We start from the raw sequence: 20,187 nt of genomic DNA, 5'->3' as shown, positions 1-20,187 counted from the left end.
CTACCGCAGCTGACTGCTTCCCAAACTTGTGAAAAGGAAACAAAATTCCTCGAGTCTCCTCTGAGCCAACAGGAAATGCTTCTGGATTTGGATTCCAACATGACTCAGTTCAGAGATTACAAATTACCACAAAACCTCCACTGCAAGTGTGGAGTCAACAAAAACAAGGCAGGAGGAATGCAGGAGATGAAGAATCATCCCCAAAAACGTTTGGAAAAGTATTTACATGTCGTATAAAAGGTGCTGCTGCTCACAGCAACGTTCCAGTGACCACTTTATGTTTTCAGAAATTGTATTTATTCCAGCCCACTGATGATAAAAACAATCTCTGCCTGGGTGTTTTGTTGAGCTGTGTCCTGGAGGTTTTGTGGTTCATCCCTGGCTGTTCTTCCTGGGATTTCTACGCTTTGGAGGTCTTGGTAGTTCCCTTTTAGAGAGGTGTGGTCATTCTGAGATTTGCAGTCAAACACAAGAGGTTACATGCCCAAAATTAAATAGGAAAATGATGCAGCAATTAGTCACTGCATTGTAACACTTCTTTTTCTCTTGGACCTCTAAGTCTGGCAGAGCTTGGATGATTTAGAGCTTTAAAACATCCTGGCACAAACAAATAAACCCCCTTAGCAGCAGAAAGACAAATGAATCTATTGATACAATGGAGTTTATTCAGCCTAAAAGAGCTTAGAGGGGGATGCATTTCACAGGACCATTTTTGGAAGGTGCAATAATTTCAATTCCTCATTTGTACCACCAAAAAACCAAGAAGTCACTAAAAAGAACTGGGTTTGCAAAGTTTTAACCACAGGGAAACAGCTACAGCTCTGAACTTTCCCCATCATTAATTCTAGAAAAAAGTGTACAAAAGCTATAAAAATACTTTGTAACAGGCCTTACTCTGAGAGAGTCTGATCCCTAAAGACGCTGAATGTTATCAGATAACGTTGATTTACACAATACTTCAACCTTACTGAGAGGATCAGGCTCGGTAATTTCCCCAAATCCTCCCGGGCTGGTGTTTTTTTGGAATGACTGAGCTGAAGCAGCTCCTCCTCTCCCTAAGAAGGCCCAAAGTGCTGAGCTCTGAGCACGTCCTGGGGAGTTCAGAACCTGTGGAGCCCCTGTGCCCTAGGCTCCAGGGAGGGGCTCTGCAGGGCCGTGGGGCCAACGTCGTAGCCCAGCTTGTGCAGATCTTTGGTCATCACGTTGAAGGAAATGGTCACAAAGCCTTGGGATCGTACCCTGGTCACTGGGACAGAGAGGATGGGGACGAATCCAGTTAAAAGAGGCTTTGGATTAGTTGTGGAGCACTTCTTTATCACCCAAAGGTGGCTGGGCAAGCAGCCAGGAGCTGCCAGGACTCACCTTCCCGTCCTTCTCCCTGTGCCACCACTTTGGGGTCGGTGAATTCCGGGCGTCTCCCTGTGAACCAGCTTGGAGAAGAAAAGAGAGAACAATGAATTGGGTGGCTTAGATTGATCCAGATCATGATATGCACATCAGGGGGGTTAATGAGCCTGCCAGGAGCTTTTTGAAGCCTGACTCACTTTATTGATCTACTTCAATCAAAGGTAAGTTTTGCCTTAAGGACAAAAATGCAACTCATTTCATACAGATTTTGTTAAATCCAGGTTTTTTCTAGGCTAGAAAAACCTTTCTGTGGCAAAGATATTGTTGGAAAATTCCACTTGATCACCCAGAGAACCAGAGAGGCTTGGAGACCTTGAATACATACAAAAAATGTGGAATGAGAATTGTTTTATCATGGGTTTTCTCTTGCTGTAGCCATCCTTCCAGAACAGCCCCAAGAAGATTCAGGCAGGAATTCAGTGCAGCTAGCAGGTGATTAATATATTTGCAGAAAGCTTTTAAAAAAGACCCAGCCACCTGAAAATGTGATTTTACCCACAGAACACAAACCTGACTGGTTATGGCACAGAGCAGTCACAGCTCTGCACCACCCAGTAGCTGCAAATGCCTCTGTGGCTACGGGCAAGAGGGGCTTTAATGAAGTAAAGTCATTAATAATTACCTTGTGAACTGCTGCAGCCTGGAGGTGGACTCTGGGACAAACATAGCAATGGTCCTTTTGTGCCTGAAACAAAGAGGAGACCCCCAGAACTTCAGGAACGGAACAAACAAGATTTTTCTATTTACAAAGGCACAGAATTGCTGACATACCAGAGCACTGCTCATCTCCAGGTGCTTTCCCTTCACACAGGAAGGGTTTGTTTGCACAGGAACATCGGATCTTCCTCCATTCCCAGTGGTGGCAGTGAGAACTTATCGTGTGCTTACAGTGATGGGGGAGAGGTGAGAAACTGAGCTTCGTATCTGGGCTCCTCACAGGCCACTTTGGGCTTTAGAGCATTACCAAAACTTATCTGATGATGAAAGAGCTCTGCTAGAAAATCTCTGTAGTGAACTGACAGGGCATGATGAGGACGCATGGGAGCTGGTTTTGTTTCTGAAACAACAGAATAACAGGACGAGAATGTGTTTGAGCCCTGCAGGTCAGGCTGGCACTCACCTCCCCGGCACGAAGGGCACGTGCACAGCTCCGTAACCTCTGACCACGTCGTGGCCAAAGAAGTCAGGCCCGTAGACACTCAGCACAATCTGCGGCCCTGCAAGGAAATGGGGGTGAGAGGGGGTCTGGCACCAGGGCTGGACCCCCCCCCCCCGGCACTCACAGCCAAAAGGGTTGGTGCTCTTGAAGGTGATGTCGATGGGGAAGTTCCAGACGAGCGTGGTGGGGGAGACGCTGCTCTTGGAGGTGATCTGGGAGATTCCCTCCTCCAGACCCTGCAGGGAATGTGGGGTGAGCCTGGGGCTGGGCTGAGCCCGGGGCTCTGGTGGGCAGGGTGGGGACAGGGGGCACAGGGGGGTCTGACGGGGGGGGCACAGAGGCTGTACCGCTGTGGGGACCCAGTCCTGGCCATAGACGAAGCAGAACTTGCAGTAGAGGTCATCAAATCCTGGGAACTGCAGGAGACAGAGAGAGAGAGAGAGAGAGAGAGAGAGGTGTCACTGGGAATTCACTGGGAATTTCTGGGGGTGAGGCTCTGCCCAAGTCAGGGTGCTGAGGGCAGCCTGGGCCAGCGAGACGGGGACAGACAGGTTGGGTCAGGGAGGCTGAGACTGGGATGGGTTTGGGGGACTGGGATGGATGCGGGGGCGGCTGAGGCTGAGCTGGGTCAGAGGGTATTGAGGCCAGAGGGATGGGTTCGGGGGGCTGGGAACAGGCTGGGTTTGGGGGGCTGACACTGGGATGGTCAAGGGGCTGGGAACAGGCTGAGTTTGGGGGAGGCTGAGACAGGGACGGGTTAAGGGGGATGAAGCCAGGCAGGGTTATGGGGGGCTGAGGGTGTGCAGGGTTGAGGGGGATGAGGCTAGGTTGAGTTTGGGGACTGAGGCCGGGCAGGCTCAGGGGGGGCAGATTCTCATCCCGCACGGGCGCACGCAGCACCGACACCGAGGCCAGGCCGCTCTGCCGGGGCCGCGCGGACCGGGCTGGGGGCGATCCCCCCCATCCCCCCGGGGTGTTCCCGGGGTGTTTCCGTGGTGTCCCGGGGTCTCACGCACCTCCCCGCTCTCGATCTCGCCGCTCACGGCCAGCAGGAACACGCTGGGCGCCGCCATGGCGGGCGCGCCGGTTGCCGTGGCGACGGACGGGGCGGCGCAGGGGACAAACTTCCCCGGCGCCGCGCTGCTCTTCGCCTCGCTTCGCAGGGCTCCCGATCCCCAAAATCGCCCCAAAACGCGGCCACCTCACCCCCGACACCCCCGGCACCCCCGGCATGGGTGTCCCCGGGCGGGTCCTTCCCGCTCCCCTCAGCCGCTGAGCCCGACGGGCGCTGCCCCGTTATCCTCGCACCGCCACGTGTGCTGAACTTCATTTATTATTATTTGATATCAGCCTAAAGCAACCCCAAGCGGGGACTCGGCCTCCCCAGGGGATGGGCACGGCCCCAAGGCTGCCAGACGTCAAGGACACCGCTCCCAGGGATGCACAGGGTGGGGTTGTTGGGGTGTCTGTGCAGGGCAGGAGCTGGACGGGATGATCCTGGTGGGTCACTTCCAGCTCAGGATATTCCCGATCCTACCATTCCATGTGGCGAGGCCATGGCCACTAGATGATGCTGCCGGCCGAGCTGAGAGCGGCTCCGGCTGGCAGGCAAGGGCCCGAGCCAGGAGGTGTTTCCAGGGAGAAAGAGGGAAATGGTGGATTTTGTGCTCTCTGCAGGGCCACCGCCACTGACGAGGAGAGGGGCCCTCAGCGCCCGCAGCACGGCGATTTTCCCTTGTGCACATCAGGAGAAGTGCCCTCACACCGCGGGGTCTGAATGTGCGTGGGAAAAGCAGGAAACAGCACGGTGCTGATTTAATTAGCTCGCTCTAATTAAAAGGAAGGGGTGAGTTTGGTGTGTCAATAAGGAGGACGGGTGTGCTGAGGCTTTACAAGAGCTGGAAGCGCTGAAATCTGCTGACAGTGACTTGTTTCCCCACAGAGAGCGCGGTGTGACGGTGCTGGACTGGTGACAGGATGGGGCTGGCCCGGTGATGTGACAGTGCTGGGCTGGTGACGCGGTGCTGGCCCATCGGGACCGCGGTCGTGCCGCCGCTCACGCCAGAAATTTTTGCTGCCCACACACACGTCAGCGCCATGGAGACTCCCCAGCTTGGCCACCATCTGCTGTGGTTCGTCCCTTCGCCTCCCTTCCTCATCCCAGGCCATGATCCCCTCTCCGTGAGGAATCTGTGGGGTAGTTGGTTGCTGCCAGACCCTCTGGGGAAAGGTGGGAGGAGTGAAGGAAGCCCTTCCATGTTTCAGTAGATGTGTTGTCGGTCAATACCTATTTCAACTCGATTTTTCAGGCCAAACACATTTGGCCAAGAGAAGAATGGGACAGGAAAGCAGGAGGAATGGGAGGGAATGCCTGAAATGTTATCCTTTCTCCACAGCCCTTCAGAAATGCTTCAGGGAAAATAATTCATTTGAACTGAAAATTATCAGGGGTGGGGGGGAAGTAAAGCAGATCTGGAGCAGCTGTCTGGAGCAGCTAGTGAGGCTGTTTAATTACCACTGCACTTGGCTACCAGCTATCTTGGAGCCAATTTCTGGACATTTTTGTTGCCTGGCAGGTGATATACAGCTGCTGGAGGAGTTCTCTCAGCACTAGGAGACCTTCCCCATGGCAGAGAGACAGCAGGAGGGTTATTCAGCAGCCGTGAGTCATCTGTACCTGCCTCTGGAAGGACTCTGTCCCCTCCCAGCCATAACAAGACCTTTTATTCTTCCCTTCTTTGTATGCCAGCCTTGTTTTAATTAGCTGTATTTTTAATCTTTGTGAGCAGAGTGAAATCCCAAGCAAGGAAGTGTTTTTATCCTGCTGGAAAACTTAATTAATGCTCCGTCAGAGAGTTTGATTTCCAAGCTGATGAAGGTTGGTGGATGATGGCGACCCCATGGGTGCTATTTAGTGATGCTGCTGTTTCTCTTGGCCCTTTAAAACATTCTCCTCTTCTCCTGGACTTGTCCTGATCCTGTGATTTGTGATGGGACTCATGGGAAGCTTCCCAGGGGTGTTTGGGGCCGCAGCCATCCTCACAGGGAGGAAGGACATGCTCCTGCTGATCACTGACTTGTCACCTCTTCCCGGTGCTGTGCCCAGAATGGATCCCAGCTCCCAGAGAATGATTCCCAGTGTCCCTTAAGCACTGACCTCTGTGCTGGAGCCATGTCAAACAGCTGAGGGAATTATGTTTGCTTCATTCCCAGGAAGAGCAAGGGGCTGGGAAAATCCAAACTGCTTGGAGCTCTGTCACTGGGAGCTTCTGAATCAAAGCCAGGCACTGTGACCTGCCCAGGCTGCCTGGTTCCGGGTCCAGGGGCTCCCAAGGAGGCTGGAGAGTGGTGGTGAGCCCTTTCCCTGTGTTTCCCCTGGGATTGCCTCTGGATGAGCCCTGAGGAGTGGGGGAGCAGGCAGGGGCTCTCCTCCTCCTGGGCAAAGCTGCCAGGCAGCAGTGCCAGCGGGGGATACCTGTGGGATGTATCTCCTCCCCACCTCCCCAGCTCTGGGCTCATCCACTGTAATTACAGCAGGAGCAGTAGATCCCTGGAAAAGAGAGTGGATTGACACCCCGTGCTGCAGGGAGGGAGCAGGAGCAGGTCCTCTGGCTCCCGTACCTGCTCAAGCCTGATCACAGCAGCCCCGGGGCTGATCCATCGCTGCCAACGGGCGCTCGGGGAAGGTGGGAGAGACACGAACAACAACACAGTGGCACAGCACAAAAGTTTATTTTGAACCTCAAATATTTATGATCAACACCTGGTAAATGGCCAGTGAAATCCATTTTATGGTGTCATTAATCTGCTATAAACGGTTTGTATTTTTAGAGTTGTTTGCACAACGTTGACTCATCCCTGCCTGCGAGGAGGCTGCAGGGAGCTTCCCTGCCCTTTGTCTTCCCTGCTTTTTGCTCCTGCTGCTCAAATCAAACAGGGAAGGGGTGCGATCTCACAGCAGCACACAGAGGGGGATATTCCCGCTGTAATTTCTGCTGAGATGTTTACCTGGAGATTGAGTGTGGTGCAAAGGTACCCGCGTGAAGCCGGGTGGGTTTTGTGTTACGTGTCTGAATCCCAGAATAATTGTGTGTTGGAAAGGACCTTAAAACTCATCCCATTCCACCCCCTGCCATGGGCAGGGACACCTTCTGCTATCCCAGGTTGCTGTCTGACCTGTCCTTGGACTCTTCCAGGATTGATCCCTGTGTCCATGTGGCCGCCAGCCCCATGCCAGGGGCCCTGCCGGGTACGGACGCTGTTGCTGCCAAGGAGCTGTGAAGTGTCTGGTCTTCCCTGAAGAATTAATTTGTATTGGAACTCATTATCATTGGTGAGATTTCTTTTGGTTAATGAGCAAAATTAATTAGTGCCTCTGTCTGAGCTAGTCAGAATAAATTGACATGGAGTGAGGGAGAGAGCGAGGAGGATCCGGGAAGATGGTGCCCAGTGGGACAACTGGATTTGATAAGGACATAAGGAATAAAAGCAGGGAGAAGAGGGGAGGGTAAACAAGCTCCTTCTCCTGCCAGGCATGGAGCCCTCCTGTTTGTTGTCCGGTGGTGACTGCATTTTTTGGGGATTACTCAGGTGGGAACGCTGTTTTCCATGCATCCAACAGACCCTGGAGATGTGGCCGCGGGCCCTCGGCAGCTTGTGCCTCCACGTGGGGCAAAGCAGAATCAGAATAAGCTGCTCCAGGGGATTTCAATCAAATGTTCAAATAATTAATCTGGTTCTTCCCTGAGGTGTGACTTAATGAGGGTTGTTGGCATTTTCTCCCTTTCATTGTGAACAGATTTATTTTTCACTGGATAGTCCAACATCCACAGCTGGGAAAAAACACCCCAACGCTAACCCACAAGTGAGGGACACAAGTGAAGGGTCCTGGCATGAGGAGCAGCCCGAGCTGGGTATGTATGGAACACTCCTGGTGACATCCCTGCATCACTGAAGGCCAGGGAATCATGGAATGGAATTATAGAATCTCCTGAGTCAGAAGGGACCCACGGGATCATCGAGTGGTGCCGAAATCTGCACATCCCTCATCCCGAGCAGCCCCTCAGCACCCTCCCAGCCTCCACAGAGGGACTGACCCCATGGAAAGAGCTAAAACAAGTCTGTGGCAGCACCATAATGCTGGAAGAGGATGGAGCACCCACCTGGTGTGAGCTGGAGTTATTCCAGGGGCACAGCGGGGTTCCAGCAGAGAGACGAGCTGCTCAAAACCCGAAGAGCCACAGAGATTTCAGCCCCTGTGGCTCTGTCTGGCTGTGCTAAAATTCCTAATTAAGCCCCCTCGTCTGGAGGATGAAGTGGCCCCAGCCATTAAAACCCAGCCACGGCTTGAAAACTTAATAGGGGAAATTTAATGGATGAAGTCAATTGAATTATTCATCCCCAGAAAGCTTGTACAAATATCAAATGCTTATTAGCATTCATGCAACCTGTATGATCTCACAGCTCTGACAGATTAAGGTTGGGGCTAATTGCACCCAGGATGGCGTCAGATTTGGTGGTTGGTATTTTTTTAAAGCTTTTTTTCCTCCCCAGCATGACAAAGAGAATTTCAGATCGATGCCATCTGAGATTTACCCTTGAAGCAGAGCCCCTGTGATGGTTTCCTTCCTCAGCATGGTGGTTTTTAATCCCTGTTTGATTCCTGCTCCTCAAAGGGTGCCAAGGTGGCTCTGAGCCAGCCCAGATGGAAACAGTGCCCATCCCTGCGGGCTGTGGGTTTGCTGGAATGGACAGTGGTGGGACAGAGTCTGGCTCATAAATGGACAGGACTGAATGGCCATTAAAAATGCAAAATAGAAATCGATCCAATTAAATAATCATGACTTGCATTTACCCGGTGCTTTTTGCTTCCGATCTTAAGCAAGGCTTGCAGACAGTCCAGGGGGAAATCGCTTAATGCTGCAGAGATTTAATCAACAAAATTAACACTGGCTGATGTTAAATAGTTTCTCTGGTCATGGCCAGGTTTGGGGATGCAGCTGTGGGAGTTTTGCACCTGCACGTCCAGGTGAGTGTCCCCAAAAGAGGCATCGGGGAGCAATCCATGGTCACTCTTTGCTCTTGGAAAATTCAGTCGGAGCTTGATTCGCCCCACGCTGCCAGGATGTTCCTGCAGGCTCATGGATGGGGTTGGTTTGGGTCCTCATGAGCTTTGGGGGGTTTGGGAAGGTGTGGCTTTGTCAGAGGGTGGGAGCCCGGGCAGAACCAGAACCAGGAGCAAATATCCAAACTCATTCCCGACGCTGCCATGGCCTCAAGCCCTTCCAAATTGTTCTACATCCCCCTCTCCATCATCACCATCAGCCACCAACCCCATGGCGAGAGGCTTTTCCCCCGAAGGGAATTCAGGCACAGGGCCAGAAGGGAATTCAGGCCTTTTCCAGCACAGCTAAATAATCCCAGCGGTAAATGACACCCTGAGTGTCCCCTTATGCCGAGGGACATCCCGGAGCATCCCACACGCCTCCAGGCAGGATTCAGCCTGGAGCAGAGGGATTCACCTCCTCTGCTTAAACTGCAGCAAAAGGAGTTTGCCATCCTCCCCAAAGCACTGTTAATCATGGATTTTATGGCTCTTTTCTGGAATTCCTCGCTATCCCGCCGAGACACAATCATTATTTACAATAATTCTAAATGACTCTTAATTACAGCGGCGCAGGTGCTCCTCGGAAGCAGCCAGCACAGAGCTGGATCAACATATGGAGACTCTTGGGTGAGGTGAGGGATTCTCTGAGCTCAGCTGGAGGTGGGAGAAGCCTCAAACTCCAGTGGGGATGGTTCACACCTGGGGGCTGCAGCTTTGAGAGGTTGAGCAGAGAGGTTTCAGGGAATGCCGAGCTCTGGGAGCGGGAGGAACACCTGGGCTCCCCCCGCTGCGGCACAAAGGGAGGCCACGCTTCCAGTTTATACAGTTTAATAGATGTGAAACAAGATACATTTCCTTTGGAGTAATGGATGCATCGATAACAGAAGATAAATGTGAATGCATAAATATGAGGCGGCACGGAAGGAACCAAACGGAAACGACTGGATGGGCTTTATCCCCCCCGGATGTCCGGGCTGCTGCCACGGGCTCCTTCCTGCTCCTATTTCCCATGGCCAAGCTGTGCCGTGGACACAGAGCCTGCAGGAGGGGTGGGAAGGGGCAAGGACCAGAGGCTAAAAAGGAAAAATCAACCCCAAAAGCTGCAAAAAAAACCCCAAAGTGGTGTTAAAAGGTGACCTGGATTCCTCTAGAGGCTTCTGGAAGGGCCTTGGGAAGAGAACGTGTCCAGGTGTGGGTGTAGGGATTGGGAGGGAAGCACAGGGAGTGCAAACTGCCCCGAGGGGTCGGAGTTGTTCTGCCACTAGGAGGACAAATCATCACCTTAAATGCTCACAAAGAACGTCACCTATGACAGCTCTTTACACACTGTATCAATAATTTACTTAGAACTGCAGTAAACAAAATACATTTCTTAAATAATTTACTATTTATTTGTTCAGTTTCTTTTTTTTTAATCTCTCGGTAAATGTAGTTTTCTTTCCTTTTTTTCATTAGTTGCTTCTCTTTGTAACACAAGAAACCGTCTCTGTGCACGTTAGTTCAGATTATTGCAACGTTTAACCTGAATTTCAGTTGAAAAGAAAGGGAGGGGGAAAAAAAGCAACAGGACAGTTGGACAGACAAGAAGAATGAATAACTTATTATTGCACTGGCTACAATTCAGTAGTGATTTGGTTTTTTGTCTGTAATTAGGACAACCTCTAAAGTACAAAAGAAAAATGAGCGAGATGTCAGAAGCATCAGCTGTGAGAAGAAGCTGGTGGGGTGATGGTGGAGGGAAGGGAAGCGAGGAAAGAGAAGAAACATTTGGAAAATGAATGGCTAGAATAATTAATTCCACAGAAAACCCAAGGAAACACCACCCATGTAATGCAAAAAACAGCATCTCTGTTTCTCTATAAAAATATGTGCATTATGGAGAGAGAGTTTTTGTGGGTCTGGGTTTTTTTTTTCCAGGTTTTTTCTTTGTTTGTTTCTTCATTTTGTAGCTCACAAATACAGGATTTCTATTTATAGAACTGCTGATATACAGACAATGTCCAGCTCCCAGCTCCCGGGCACTCCGGCGTAACGTGACAGCTCAAAAAGGTGCCTCGGGAAAAGCTGAGCATCTTTAAAAAAAAAAAACAACAAAAAACAAACCCAACAAAACAACAAAACCCCAAGAGAATCCCCCCAAATCCCAACCAACACCACCTCGGACCCGAATCAATGTGATCGAGGCCACGGAGGGGGGTGGGAGGAACGAAGCCACCCCTGCACCAACTCCACCTTCCCCTTAGAAAAGAAACCCCAAAACCTCTTGCCAAATCCACTCCCCATCCCCAAAAAACCCATCCCCAGTTTCGTCCAGCCGTTCGTTTGGTTTCTTTTTCACTTCTTTGTGTGTCTGTGTGTGTCTCTGTGTGTGTGTGTGTGTGGTTTTTTTTGCAAACTTCCACAGCGCTTCGAGTGACCGCAGCGAGGGGACGGCCCCGGTGACGGCCACCCCCGACCCCTGGGTGCCCTCGCTTTGGAACCCCCACACTGGTGACAAAGCCCTTGAGACCCCCCCGCTCCCCCGGCCCAGCGGCTATACTGGGTCATCCGTGCCTTCTTCTGTGGCAACAGTCACGGGGCCCAAGTCCTGCTTCCGCAGGGGGCTCTTGGCAGTGCCCAGCAGCTCTTTGCTCCTCTCGCCGTTGCTCCACTGAGTTTTTAAGTGATCCGGCTTTTTCAGCTCCGCGTCCGGCCGCGAGTCCATGGAGGCCGGTGTGGACTGGCCGCTGTCCAGCAGCTCCGAGAGGCTGCTCAAGGAGCCGCCGTCCAGCTGCTCGAAGGAGAAGTTGGGGATGCTGAGGTGCTCCCCGCGGCACGGGGGCTGGCTCTCCGCGAGCTCCAGGGATTCTCGGTAGGCCGGGAACTCGCAGGACGGGGTCCTCCTCCGCAGCAGGGTGTTCTCGGAGGGTTTGGTGCGCGGGGCCGCCCCGGTGTCATCCTCCATGGGAGGATCTATAGAAATGCAGGGCGGGCTCATCTTCTTCTTCCTCCGGGCTCCGTGGATGTAGTCGGCCTCTGGCTGGACGTGGGCAGGGGGCCGCTGCTTGTCCTCAGCGGGGTCCTGGAAGCCACAGTCCGGGGCGCCGCCGGAGGGGCAGATCTCGATGGAATGGCGCCGCTGCTCGTCGGCCCAGCTGGGCTTGCTGAGGAAGCCCTTGGTGTCGGTGCTGTAGAACTTCTTCAAGTCCTTCTCCTTGCAGGAGAGGCTGCTTGTGCTGCAGTTCTTGAGGGGCACGGGGGACGGGGCCGGCGAGGTGAAGGGTGAGGTGGAGCGGCTGCTGGGGTCCGAGTGCTCCTCTGCCCAGTCTTTGGCCGAGCTGTTGATGTGCCGAACCTCCTCGTCAGCCAGGTCCGAGGGCTCGCCCTGGCAGCCCTCGGGGCCAGAGGGGCTGTCAGGGCTGGGTGGCCGGCTGGGAACGCCGTGCTGGCCACATGTGTGCTTCCGTGCCAGGGGGCCGAGGGGCCGGTGTGGGGAGGACGGGGGGGAGCGCGGAGGGGTGGCCGGGAGGGGGGGAATGGAGAGGGCTGGGGGTGAGGGTGCTCTGGGGCTGCTTTGCTGATGGCTGGGGCTCTCCAGGCTCTGCTTGCAGGCTGTCCTTGCGCTCCTGAGTCTGTCCGTCCACTGAGTCTGTCCGAACGGCCTCCTGGAAGGGGAGGAGAGAGAGGTGGGGTGAGAGCCTGGGGACGTGCTGGGCAGCAGCACTTCCAGTGATGGACACAGAATTATAGAACCACACTGTGTTGGAAGGGGCCTGAAAGCTCATTTCCTTCCACACCCTGCCATGGGCACCTTCCACCAGTACAGGGTGCTCCAAGCCCCGTCCGGCCTGGCCTGGGACACTCCCAGGGATGGGGAGCCCATGTTGGTGGGTCTAACACACCCCACCTCATTCCCGCCCCACTGTGCCAGTCCTGTCAGACCCTCCTGTACAGGAGGATAAACTTCTGCTGGCAGGAGCCTTCGTGTTCAGGGCTGGCATCTACTGGGCCTTGGTCTTGCTCCGGCCCCAAATCCTGAGCGAGCACAACCCATCACAGTGTAGGGCTCCCTGGAGGCTTCTCCCACCATGCGTAAAATGGATTTGGGCTTTAGCTCTTATTTCCTGGAATAGCACAGCCACGAAGATGGAAGTAGGGAAAAAGGGCCTTCCCACGTGTCCTTTGCTGGGGTAGGAGTGTATTAAAATGACTAAATTATATTAAAATTAAAATTGCACGTTTTGTTCTAAAACAGGAGCTCTACTCTTAGCTCCAAGCAAAGAAACCCAAGAGAGGACTGGGAAAGAAGGGAAGGAACACAGGTGACGAGTCAGGAGTTACCTCTGGGTGCTCTTGGCCTCTCACCTGTCTGCAGAGCAGCTTGTTGAGAGCAGGAGATCGGGGGGTGCCGTGGGGGGGAAGGGCCTTCCAGCGGTGCCGCCCTTCGTGGCCGGGGGAGCGCGCGGCCAGTGGCAGCGACTCCGTGGGCACTCTCAGCGAGGAACTCGTCCCCACGGGCTGGGAGCGGATGGAGGTGATGGATCCTAGGGCAGGACAGAGGGAGCAGTCATTGCTTGGCCTGTGGGCTCTCTCAAAGATTGAGGCAGAAGCTTCAAGAGGGGAGTAAACAAAGGAGGGAGGAGGAAAGACCTGTTAGGCCGGGCTGAAATCCCGAACATCAGCGTAACCCTTGGGCAACACTGGAATTAAAAACCCTTGTCTTGTGTCCTGCCTTGAACCTCAGCAGGGATGGCAGGGAGGTCACAGATGTTGGGGTGACTGTGCAGGGCCAGAAGTTGGACTGTGAGCCTTGTGGGTCCCTTCTAACTCAGGATATTCTACACCTCCTCTGGGAGCAGACACTGCTGCAGGCCCAGGGCAGTTCTCCCACCCACCACAGCCCAGCCACCATCAGGGCTGTCCCCAAGGCACAGCTTGGCTCAGCGTGGTCCCACCAGGAGCTCGGAGCCTGTTCCAAATGCTCTGACAGCCCTGAGCTGTGGGCAGGCTGGAATCTCTCTCTTCCTGAAGCCGCCTAGGCTGGGTCTGAAGGCAATCCATTCTCCCCAGCCCCTCCGTGGTGCTGCTTTACTGCGCTTGGGAGTTGTCTGAGAGATCTGCTTCTCTGGTTTTTTTGGCTGCAGGATTTATTGTCCTCATTAGTTTGAAACCCAGCGTCTGTTCCTCCAGTGCTGCCCCACTCCGTGTTAAAAACACCGTTATCCATCACTCCAAGAGATCTCACCCAGGGCTCAGGGAACTTGAACCTCTGACAAAAGCCATCCAGACACATTGCAGTTGCATTTCACAGACAGATTTGTTAGTGGGGAGAAAGAAAAGTGAGTGTTTAATATTTTTTCTTTCGGAGCTTTTCTCCAGAACACCACAGAAGGAATTCTCACCCCCACCCCACTTCTCCCCAGTTTTTTTTTTGGGCTCTCCTAGATCCAGAGTTTCAGGTTGAGCCTGTGCTGTTCATGTGCTATTCCAGGCTTTATAAAATGCTTTTCATGACGCAGAAAAACTCTGTCATAAAATCTGTCACAAACATGGTCATAAAATCCAGACCCTATGCTCTACTCCCTGTCCTCAGTTGGAATTTCCTCCTGTTGGAAACTTTCCATCGAGCTCTCATATAGAAAACCCAAACCCCCTCCAAACTGGATGCTCAGGAACACTGAAGATCTCTGGAGCTGGATGTTCTTTCTCTTGTTTTTCTAGGAAATCAGGAAACTGCATCTAAACCCAACATATCCTGAGATCTGCTCATCCCACAAGATTTTCCCTGGGTGGTCGGTGCAGTATCGGGAGAAGATCAGACATCCTGAAGCCCATGGAAACACAGATGCTCATGGGAGTCTCCATGGGCTCAGTTTTACCTGGATGTAATTTATGGAACTGTGACTTGAAGCAGAGTTTGGGCAGCTCAGCAGCAGCACAGCTCAGGGTGCTGCTGGTTTTCCCAAAGAAGTCATATCCATCACATCCATCCCTCCAGCGCTCTTGGAGAGAAATTTGGGAAACATCAGAGAATTCTTGGTGGGTTCTACCCACCCCTGGCAGCATCACAGCAGTTTTATATGGATATAAATCCTGCTTTACAGCCACTCCAGGGATGAAAAGCAGCCCCAGGAGGCCGCCCCTGAAACTCAACCTCTGTTTTCTTTCCTTCGCCAGGAATTTGCAGGTGAATAATAACAAACACTGAGCAGAGAACATGACCTGGCTCCCAGAGAGTCTGAACAAACACAGAGTTCCTTCTCCCAAGGAAATCAGAGCAAATCAGGCTCTGCAAACCCACTGAGCAGTTCTTGCATTTCAAACCGTGCCGGATCAAAGGAGAGCAGGGTGGGAGAAGATCTTGGGAGCCACTCCAGGAGCACGTGTGCTTTTAGGGAGGCAGAGATTGTGTTTCGTATCGATTTCCCCTTCAAACCAGCTCAACAAAAGAGACAGAAAAGCATTTTCAGGGAAATGGACTCGGATGCAGTGGATGAATGCCCCCTCAAAGGCTCCGTGCACTTGTGATTCCTGGATTATGGGGTCACTCCATGGGGTCTGTCCATGACATTCATTACAAGGCCAGGCTTGGGAAGAGCCAGACACTGGTTTCTAATCTTTCTGCTCCCAAAGAAACTCCTGCAGCTCTGAACTCGATGTGTGGTGCTAAAGGCAGTGCCCTGAGGCTGCAGCCTGCCTGGAACGATGAGGAGCTGTGCCCGGAAGCAATCCCGACTCCGGCTTTTATTCCTGGGGATGTTATTGATCCGCTGGCAGGATTCAGAGGGAATGCACAGGGAAGGGAAATGCTCCCTTTTTCTCAGCTAACAGCCTGTACCCTGTGCCTCCAGCACTACTCAGGAGCCTCGTTTCTCCCCCAAAGATCTGAGCCACCAGCTTGCTCCTGGGAAAGTGATGGAAACGTGGAATTGTGCCCAATGTGGGAAACGTTCGTCGTGCTGATGGAATCAAATCGGAGCAAGGCCTGCTCAGGCCATGTTTGGGTTGGTTGCTCCCCACTGAACCCCCCATGTGCAGCTGCTGTCCCGTGGTTGTAATCATGGAATCGTAAAGATTGGAAAAGACCATCAAATCCAACCATTAACCCAGCACTGCCAAGGCCAGTGCTAACCAATGTCCCCAAGTGCCACATCCACACGGTTTTCGAACACTTCCAGGGATGATGACTCCACCACTGCCCTGGGAACCTGTTCTGATGCTTGAACACCCTTCCAGGGAAGAAATTTTTCCTAATATCCAAACTAAACCTCCCCTGGCAGAACTTGAGGTTGTTTCCTCTCATCCTGTCCCTGTTCCCTGGGAGCAGAGCCCAACTCTGTCAGGGAGTTGTGCAGAGCCACAAGGTCCCCCCTGAGCCTCCTTTTCTCCAGGCTGAGCCCCTTTCCCAGCTCCCTCAGCTGTTCCTGATGCTCCAGCCCCTTCTCTGGACACTGCCCCTCTTGTCATGAGGAGCCCAAAGCTTCATCTCAGAGCAGGGGGAAATCCCCATGGGTGGTACCTCTTTGGGCTTTGCAGGGATACGTCTCCATCTCCACCTCGTGCAGGGGGAACGGGGCCTTTGCCGGAGTCACGGGCCGGAACATGTAGCTGTCGTTGGGCAGGGAGTGCATCCGGGCCACGGAGATCTTGCGGACGGTCAGCAGGTTCTGGGAATCCTGGGGCCTCAGGGAGGCTGCACTGCCCTGCAGAGCGAGGAGAGAGGGAGATGGGGTCACCTCAGTGGGGAATTTACAGGGAACTCCTTCCCTTTTTGCTTCCAAACCTTGTGCAGATGTTCCCACTGGGATCTTCCCCACAAGCTGCGGCCCCAGTGGCTGCACGGGACAGCAAAGTTACACTGAGGGGAGAGCTCAGGGTGGAGCTGGAATAAAGGGAGGCATCAGTGACCCACCACTCAGCCAACTCTTGAACACACAGAGAAAGGAAAGGCCAGGAAAAAGGGGCCCATCTGTTAAAAACATGAGAAATGCAGCATTTCTCACGTTGTCCTCATCTGATGTTCCAGGGAGATGCTTTCAGGAGGCCTGAGGGTGACGTCCTCCTCCTCAAACAGAGGACAGAGGGGCCAAACCAAGTTCTTCTGGAAATTCACGTGTTACCTCCCCAAAACAAACTCACAGGGCAGACATTTAAACACATCGACACCACTGCAGACCCTGAGGCCTCTCTCCTACAACCTGGAGCATTTTGGGCACCACTGACCCCTGAAGAAAGAGGCAGAGGGAAGGAGAAGACATCGTGGCAGTGAGGGTGGGGGTGTGGAGCCTCTTTGAGGGCACAAAAGGGGTTTTTCTTTGCTGTCACTGAAGGGGCTCTGGTTGGAAGTGCCCACACGGAGCACACCACAAACCTTCAATCTGACCCCTCTCAGGCACCTCACAGCAAATCCGTCCTGGGGTCTCAGGAAGCTTTAGGGACACAAACGACGTCCCTGAGGTGCTGATGGAGAAGCTGAGAGGTGATGCCATGACTTGGCCAAGTGGTGGGGGAGCAGGAGCCCCCAGGCCAGGCCCTGCAGCCTGGCTGGACACATTCCCCTCCCAGTTTCCCCTTTTATCTAAAACACAGCTAATCCCTCTGGTTTTCCTTTAACGTCAGCCTCCCAGTGACTGATTGAAAACATTTTCCCAGCTGCATGTCTTAAATTAAATGTATTTTGCTTTGCTCTGCCGGGCTGTTTTCCCTCTCTGCCAGCAAAACCTGGCCCTGAGATCCCTCAGGTTTGGAGCTCCCCAAGGATCTGGTTCAATCTGTTTTTTTCCTTGTATTTCTGCCTTAGAAATGTCTTTCCTCAGCTCCCTGAAGCCATACACCCCAAGATGGATTACTCTGTGCTTTTACCCTGTGGAGCTTGGCTGGGAACTGGGGGAGGCCAGCAGGTATTTACAGCTCGTTGGCATTCAGCTCTGCCAACTGTGGCTGTGCCCAAGAGCCCTCTGGGTGCCACCCAGGGCTCTCAGCTGATGAATTAAAGCCTCAGCAGCCGGTGCCAGTTGGTCCCTGGCCATCCCAGCTAATCAGCTCCATCAGCACGGCATCACCTGAGCTGGGGGCAGCCGGGTGCTTGTTCACAGCCCGGAGCCACATCGAGAACAAAGGGTCTCGCTCCACTCGCTCAGCACTTGAACAGAAGGATCTCAGGATTTGGCTCTTCAAGCTCAGTTTGTCTCTGGCTGGAACAGATGAACAGAAAGCCCTTCTTGACATCAGCCACTTCAGTTTTTAAGGGTTCAGCTGTCGAGACCTGACTGAATTAGGGATGTGGGCAAATTTCAAATGAAATAAGTGCTTGAAATATGAACCACGGATGGGAAATTTGTTGGCTCCCACCTGGAGAGCTGCTCTGGACAGTGAGGATGGTTTGGAGACAGCACTGCTGCTCCTCCTCCTTGCTGGGAAACACCTGCTGCACTCCAGAGCCTGATCCCATTCCCTGGAAATTGTGGGCATGTGGGGTGATCGGGAGGGACTGAGCAGAGGGGTTTGCTGGGAATCTCCCTGGAGCACCTCCTGAATCCACAGCTCTGGGGATTGCTGGAAGCCTGAGGTGTTGATCCCCTCTGGCTTCTGTTTCCTCAGTATCATAAACAAGTTCTTACAATAACAACAATAAAATCAAACCTGGCACTGTTTTCTCCACAAAGAAAGGACTCTGCCTTTGAAGTCACACTGCTCACACACTGCCCTGTGCACCAAACATACATTTTAAGGGCTAAAAAGAGGATTTCGCTCCTGTCCCACACAGGGCTGATTCCTCTGGGAAACGCTGTTTTCCCAGCTGGAAAGGACAGAGGCTGCAAAGGTTGTGGCTGTGAAGGGACAGGTTTGGGACAGTTCAGGCACAGCCCCAAAGCACACCAGCACGATGGGTGGGACAGCAGCCACCTCAGCCTGGTGGCCTGGGCTTTGGTGGGAAGGTGGCAGGACATGGTGGGAAGCGGAGCAGAAGGATGGGACGCTTTTCCCCCTCATCACCTCTCCCTGTGGAGTTTCCAGGGTTAACAGGAGGCTCTGCCCAGCTCCTGATGTGCTTGGGAAGTATTGGAAGATGAGGAAAACCCAAGGAGAATGGACTCAGTTTGCAATCCCAGCCTGTATGAAAGGACGTGCCCTCTCTCTCCCCACAATTAGAAAAGCAACCTGTGCATTTCCCTGCAGGAATGTCTGTGAGGAACAACATTCAAATAGCCAATTCCCTATTGCTGTGTAACCAAATCTCCTTTTCCTTGCCTTAATGGAGTCTGATGGATTTCACAAAAATCTAATTTAATGTAATTTAATCTGCTAGCCCCCACTGATTTCACGGTAGATTTATTTGTGATCATGGTGACAAAGCAGTTCCATGTTCACTCTTAATCACAGGCTGCTGACACGGGATGAGACAATTATCTCACGCCCTCCTTCCCCCCTGCACTTCTGATTGTTCTCCTAGAGGACTGATAGGAATCAGAGAGCAGGCAGTGTCTGGAAAAGCAACCCAGGAACCTCCAGCTTCTTGCTGAGAGGCTCTGATGTTTCCCAAGTCATCCACATCCTCAGCAGAGCCAGTGGGGAGCTGCAGGTTTACACCAGCACTGAATTGCTGCAGGATCCTCTGGAAATCCCAAAGTGGGATTAAAAAGAACCTGAGCAGTGTCACTGGGAAGGGAATTTATCCCAGTGCCAGCATTCCCGGGCTTTATGGGATTGCTCCCTGGTGCTGCTGCCCTGATAAATGACAAGGACTGGCTGGGACAGCAGGACAGGGAGCTGTGGCTATTGTGGCTCTGAACTTAAAATCCACAACCTGGGAATGAACTGGAGTGATGGATTTTCACCCCTCCCCTGGAACAACACTCAGGATAGCATTTCCAGCAGCCTCCACCTGCGGGAGCCCTGGGAGCTGACTCAGGATGTGGGGTGGTGGTGACATCCCTGCTGAAGGGGGACTGGGACAGCTCCTTGTCTCCCATCCCTGTGGCTCCGTGTGGAATCTGTGTGGGATCTGCTGGCCAGGCTGGTGGGATCCATGCCCTCCCCACCCCAGCTCTGTGTGGGCTCTCACCAGGGCTTGGTGCTTCCCCTGCAGCACGGCCTTGGTGTGCTCCTGGTTCCCGTGCAGCGCTCGGCTCTCAGGGGCCCCGGCCCCGCCCCGGCTCCCGCCAGCAGCATTGGTTCCTCTGGACATCTCCAGCTCGATCTCAGCATCCATCTCAGCGTCTTCCTTGGCCTCCTTGTTGCTCTCCTCCAGGTGCTTCATCAGCACTGCCACCACCACGTTGACCAGGACGAACTGGGCGATGAGGACGAAGGTGACGAAGTAGACGGGGGAGATGACGGGCAGGTAACTGAGGCAGTGCTTGTCCTCCCGAGTGCATTCCCGGAGCGTGTCCTGCAGCAGGGAGGGACAGGGCAGGGATTAGTGGGGCTCTGCTTGGGCTCCAAGGGCAGAAACACCAAAAGAACACAAAGTGGGTACAGCTGAAACAGAGAAAAGAAAATGCGGAGACCAGGAATTACATCAGCTACAAAGAGG

At 53.2% G+C, this 20,187-nt stretch overlaps 2 protein-coding genes across 2 annotated transcripts; both read right to left on the bottom strand.

The window, feature by feature from the left end:
• Positions 1 to 643: 643 nt before the first annotated feature.
• On the bottom strand, positions 644 to 3,689 carry LOC121672939 (B9 domain-containing protein 1-like). Its single transcript, XM_042045881.1, has 7 exons — positions 3,583 to 3,689; positions 2,914 to 2,982; positions 2,691 to 2,802; positions 2,528 to 2,624; positions 2,030 to 2,092; positions 1,363 to 1,430; positions 644 to 1,246 (listed from the first exon to the last, which is right to left on the bottom strand). Exons 1-7 carry the CDS (start codon positions 3,637 to 3,639, stop codon positions 1,101 to 1,103), a joined length of 612 nt encoding a protein of 203 aa, XP_041901815.1. The 5' UTR covers positions 3,640 to 3,689; the 3' UTR covers positions 644 to 1,100.
• A 5,794-nt stretch (positions 3,690 to 9,483) lies between these two features.
• LOC121672934 (voltage-dependent T-type calcium channel subunit alpha-1H-like) lies at positions 9,484 to 20,043 on the bottom strand (the record flags this gene model as incomplete). The annotated part of the gene is made up of 4 exons (XM_042045872.1): positions 9,484 to 12,316; positions 13,017 to 13,143; positions 16,171 to 16,354; positions 19,717 to 20,043. Coding segments are annotated over 4 exons (1,749 nt in total), but the record flags the coding sequence as incomplete, so codon positions are not given.
• Positions 20,044 to 20,187: the final 144 nt, after the last annotated feature.

Source organism: Corvus kubaryi, unplaced genomic scaffold (assembly GCF_017639235.1).
Source record: "Corvus kubaryi isolate FWS band 111438036 unplaced genomic scaffold, C.kubaryi_AGA036_p1.0 65055, whole genome shotgun sequence".
In the NCBI taxonomy this organism is placed as follows: domain Eukaryota; kingdom Metazoa; phylum Chordata; class Aves; order Passeriformes; family Corvidae; genus Corvus; species Corvus kubaryi.
The sequence above is the reverse complement of the archived record's forward strand: the minus strand, read 5'-3'. Positions and strand labels throughout refer to the sequence as shown.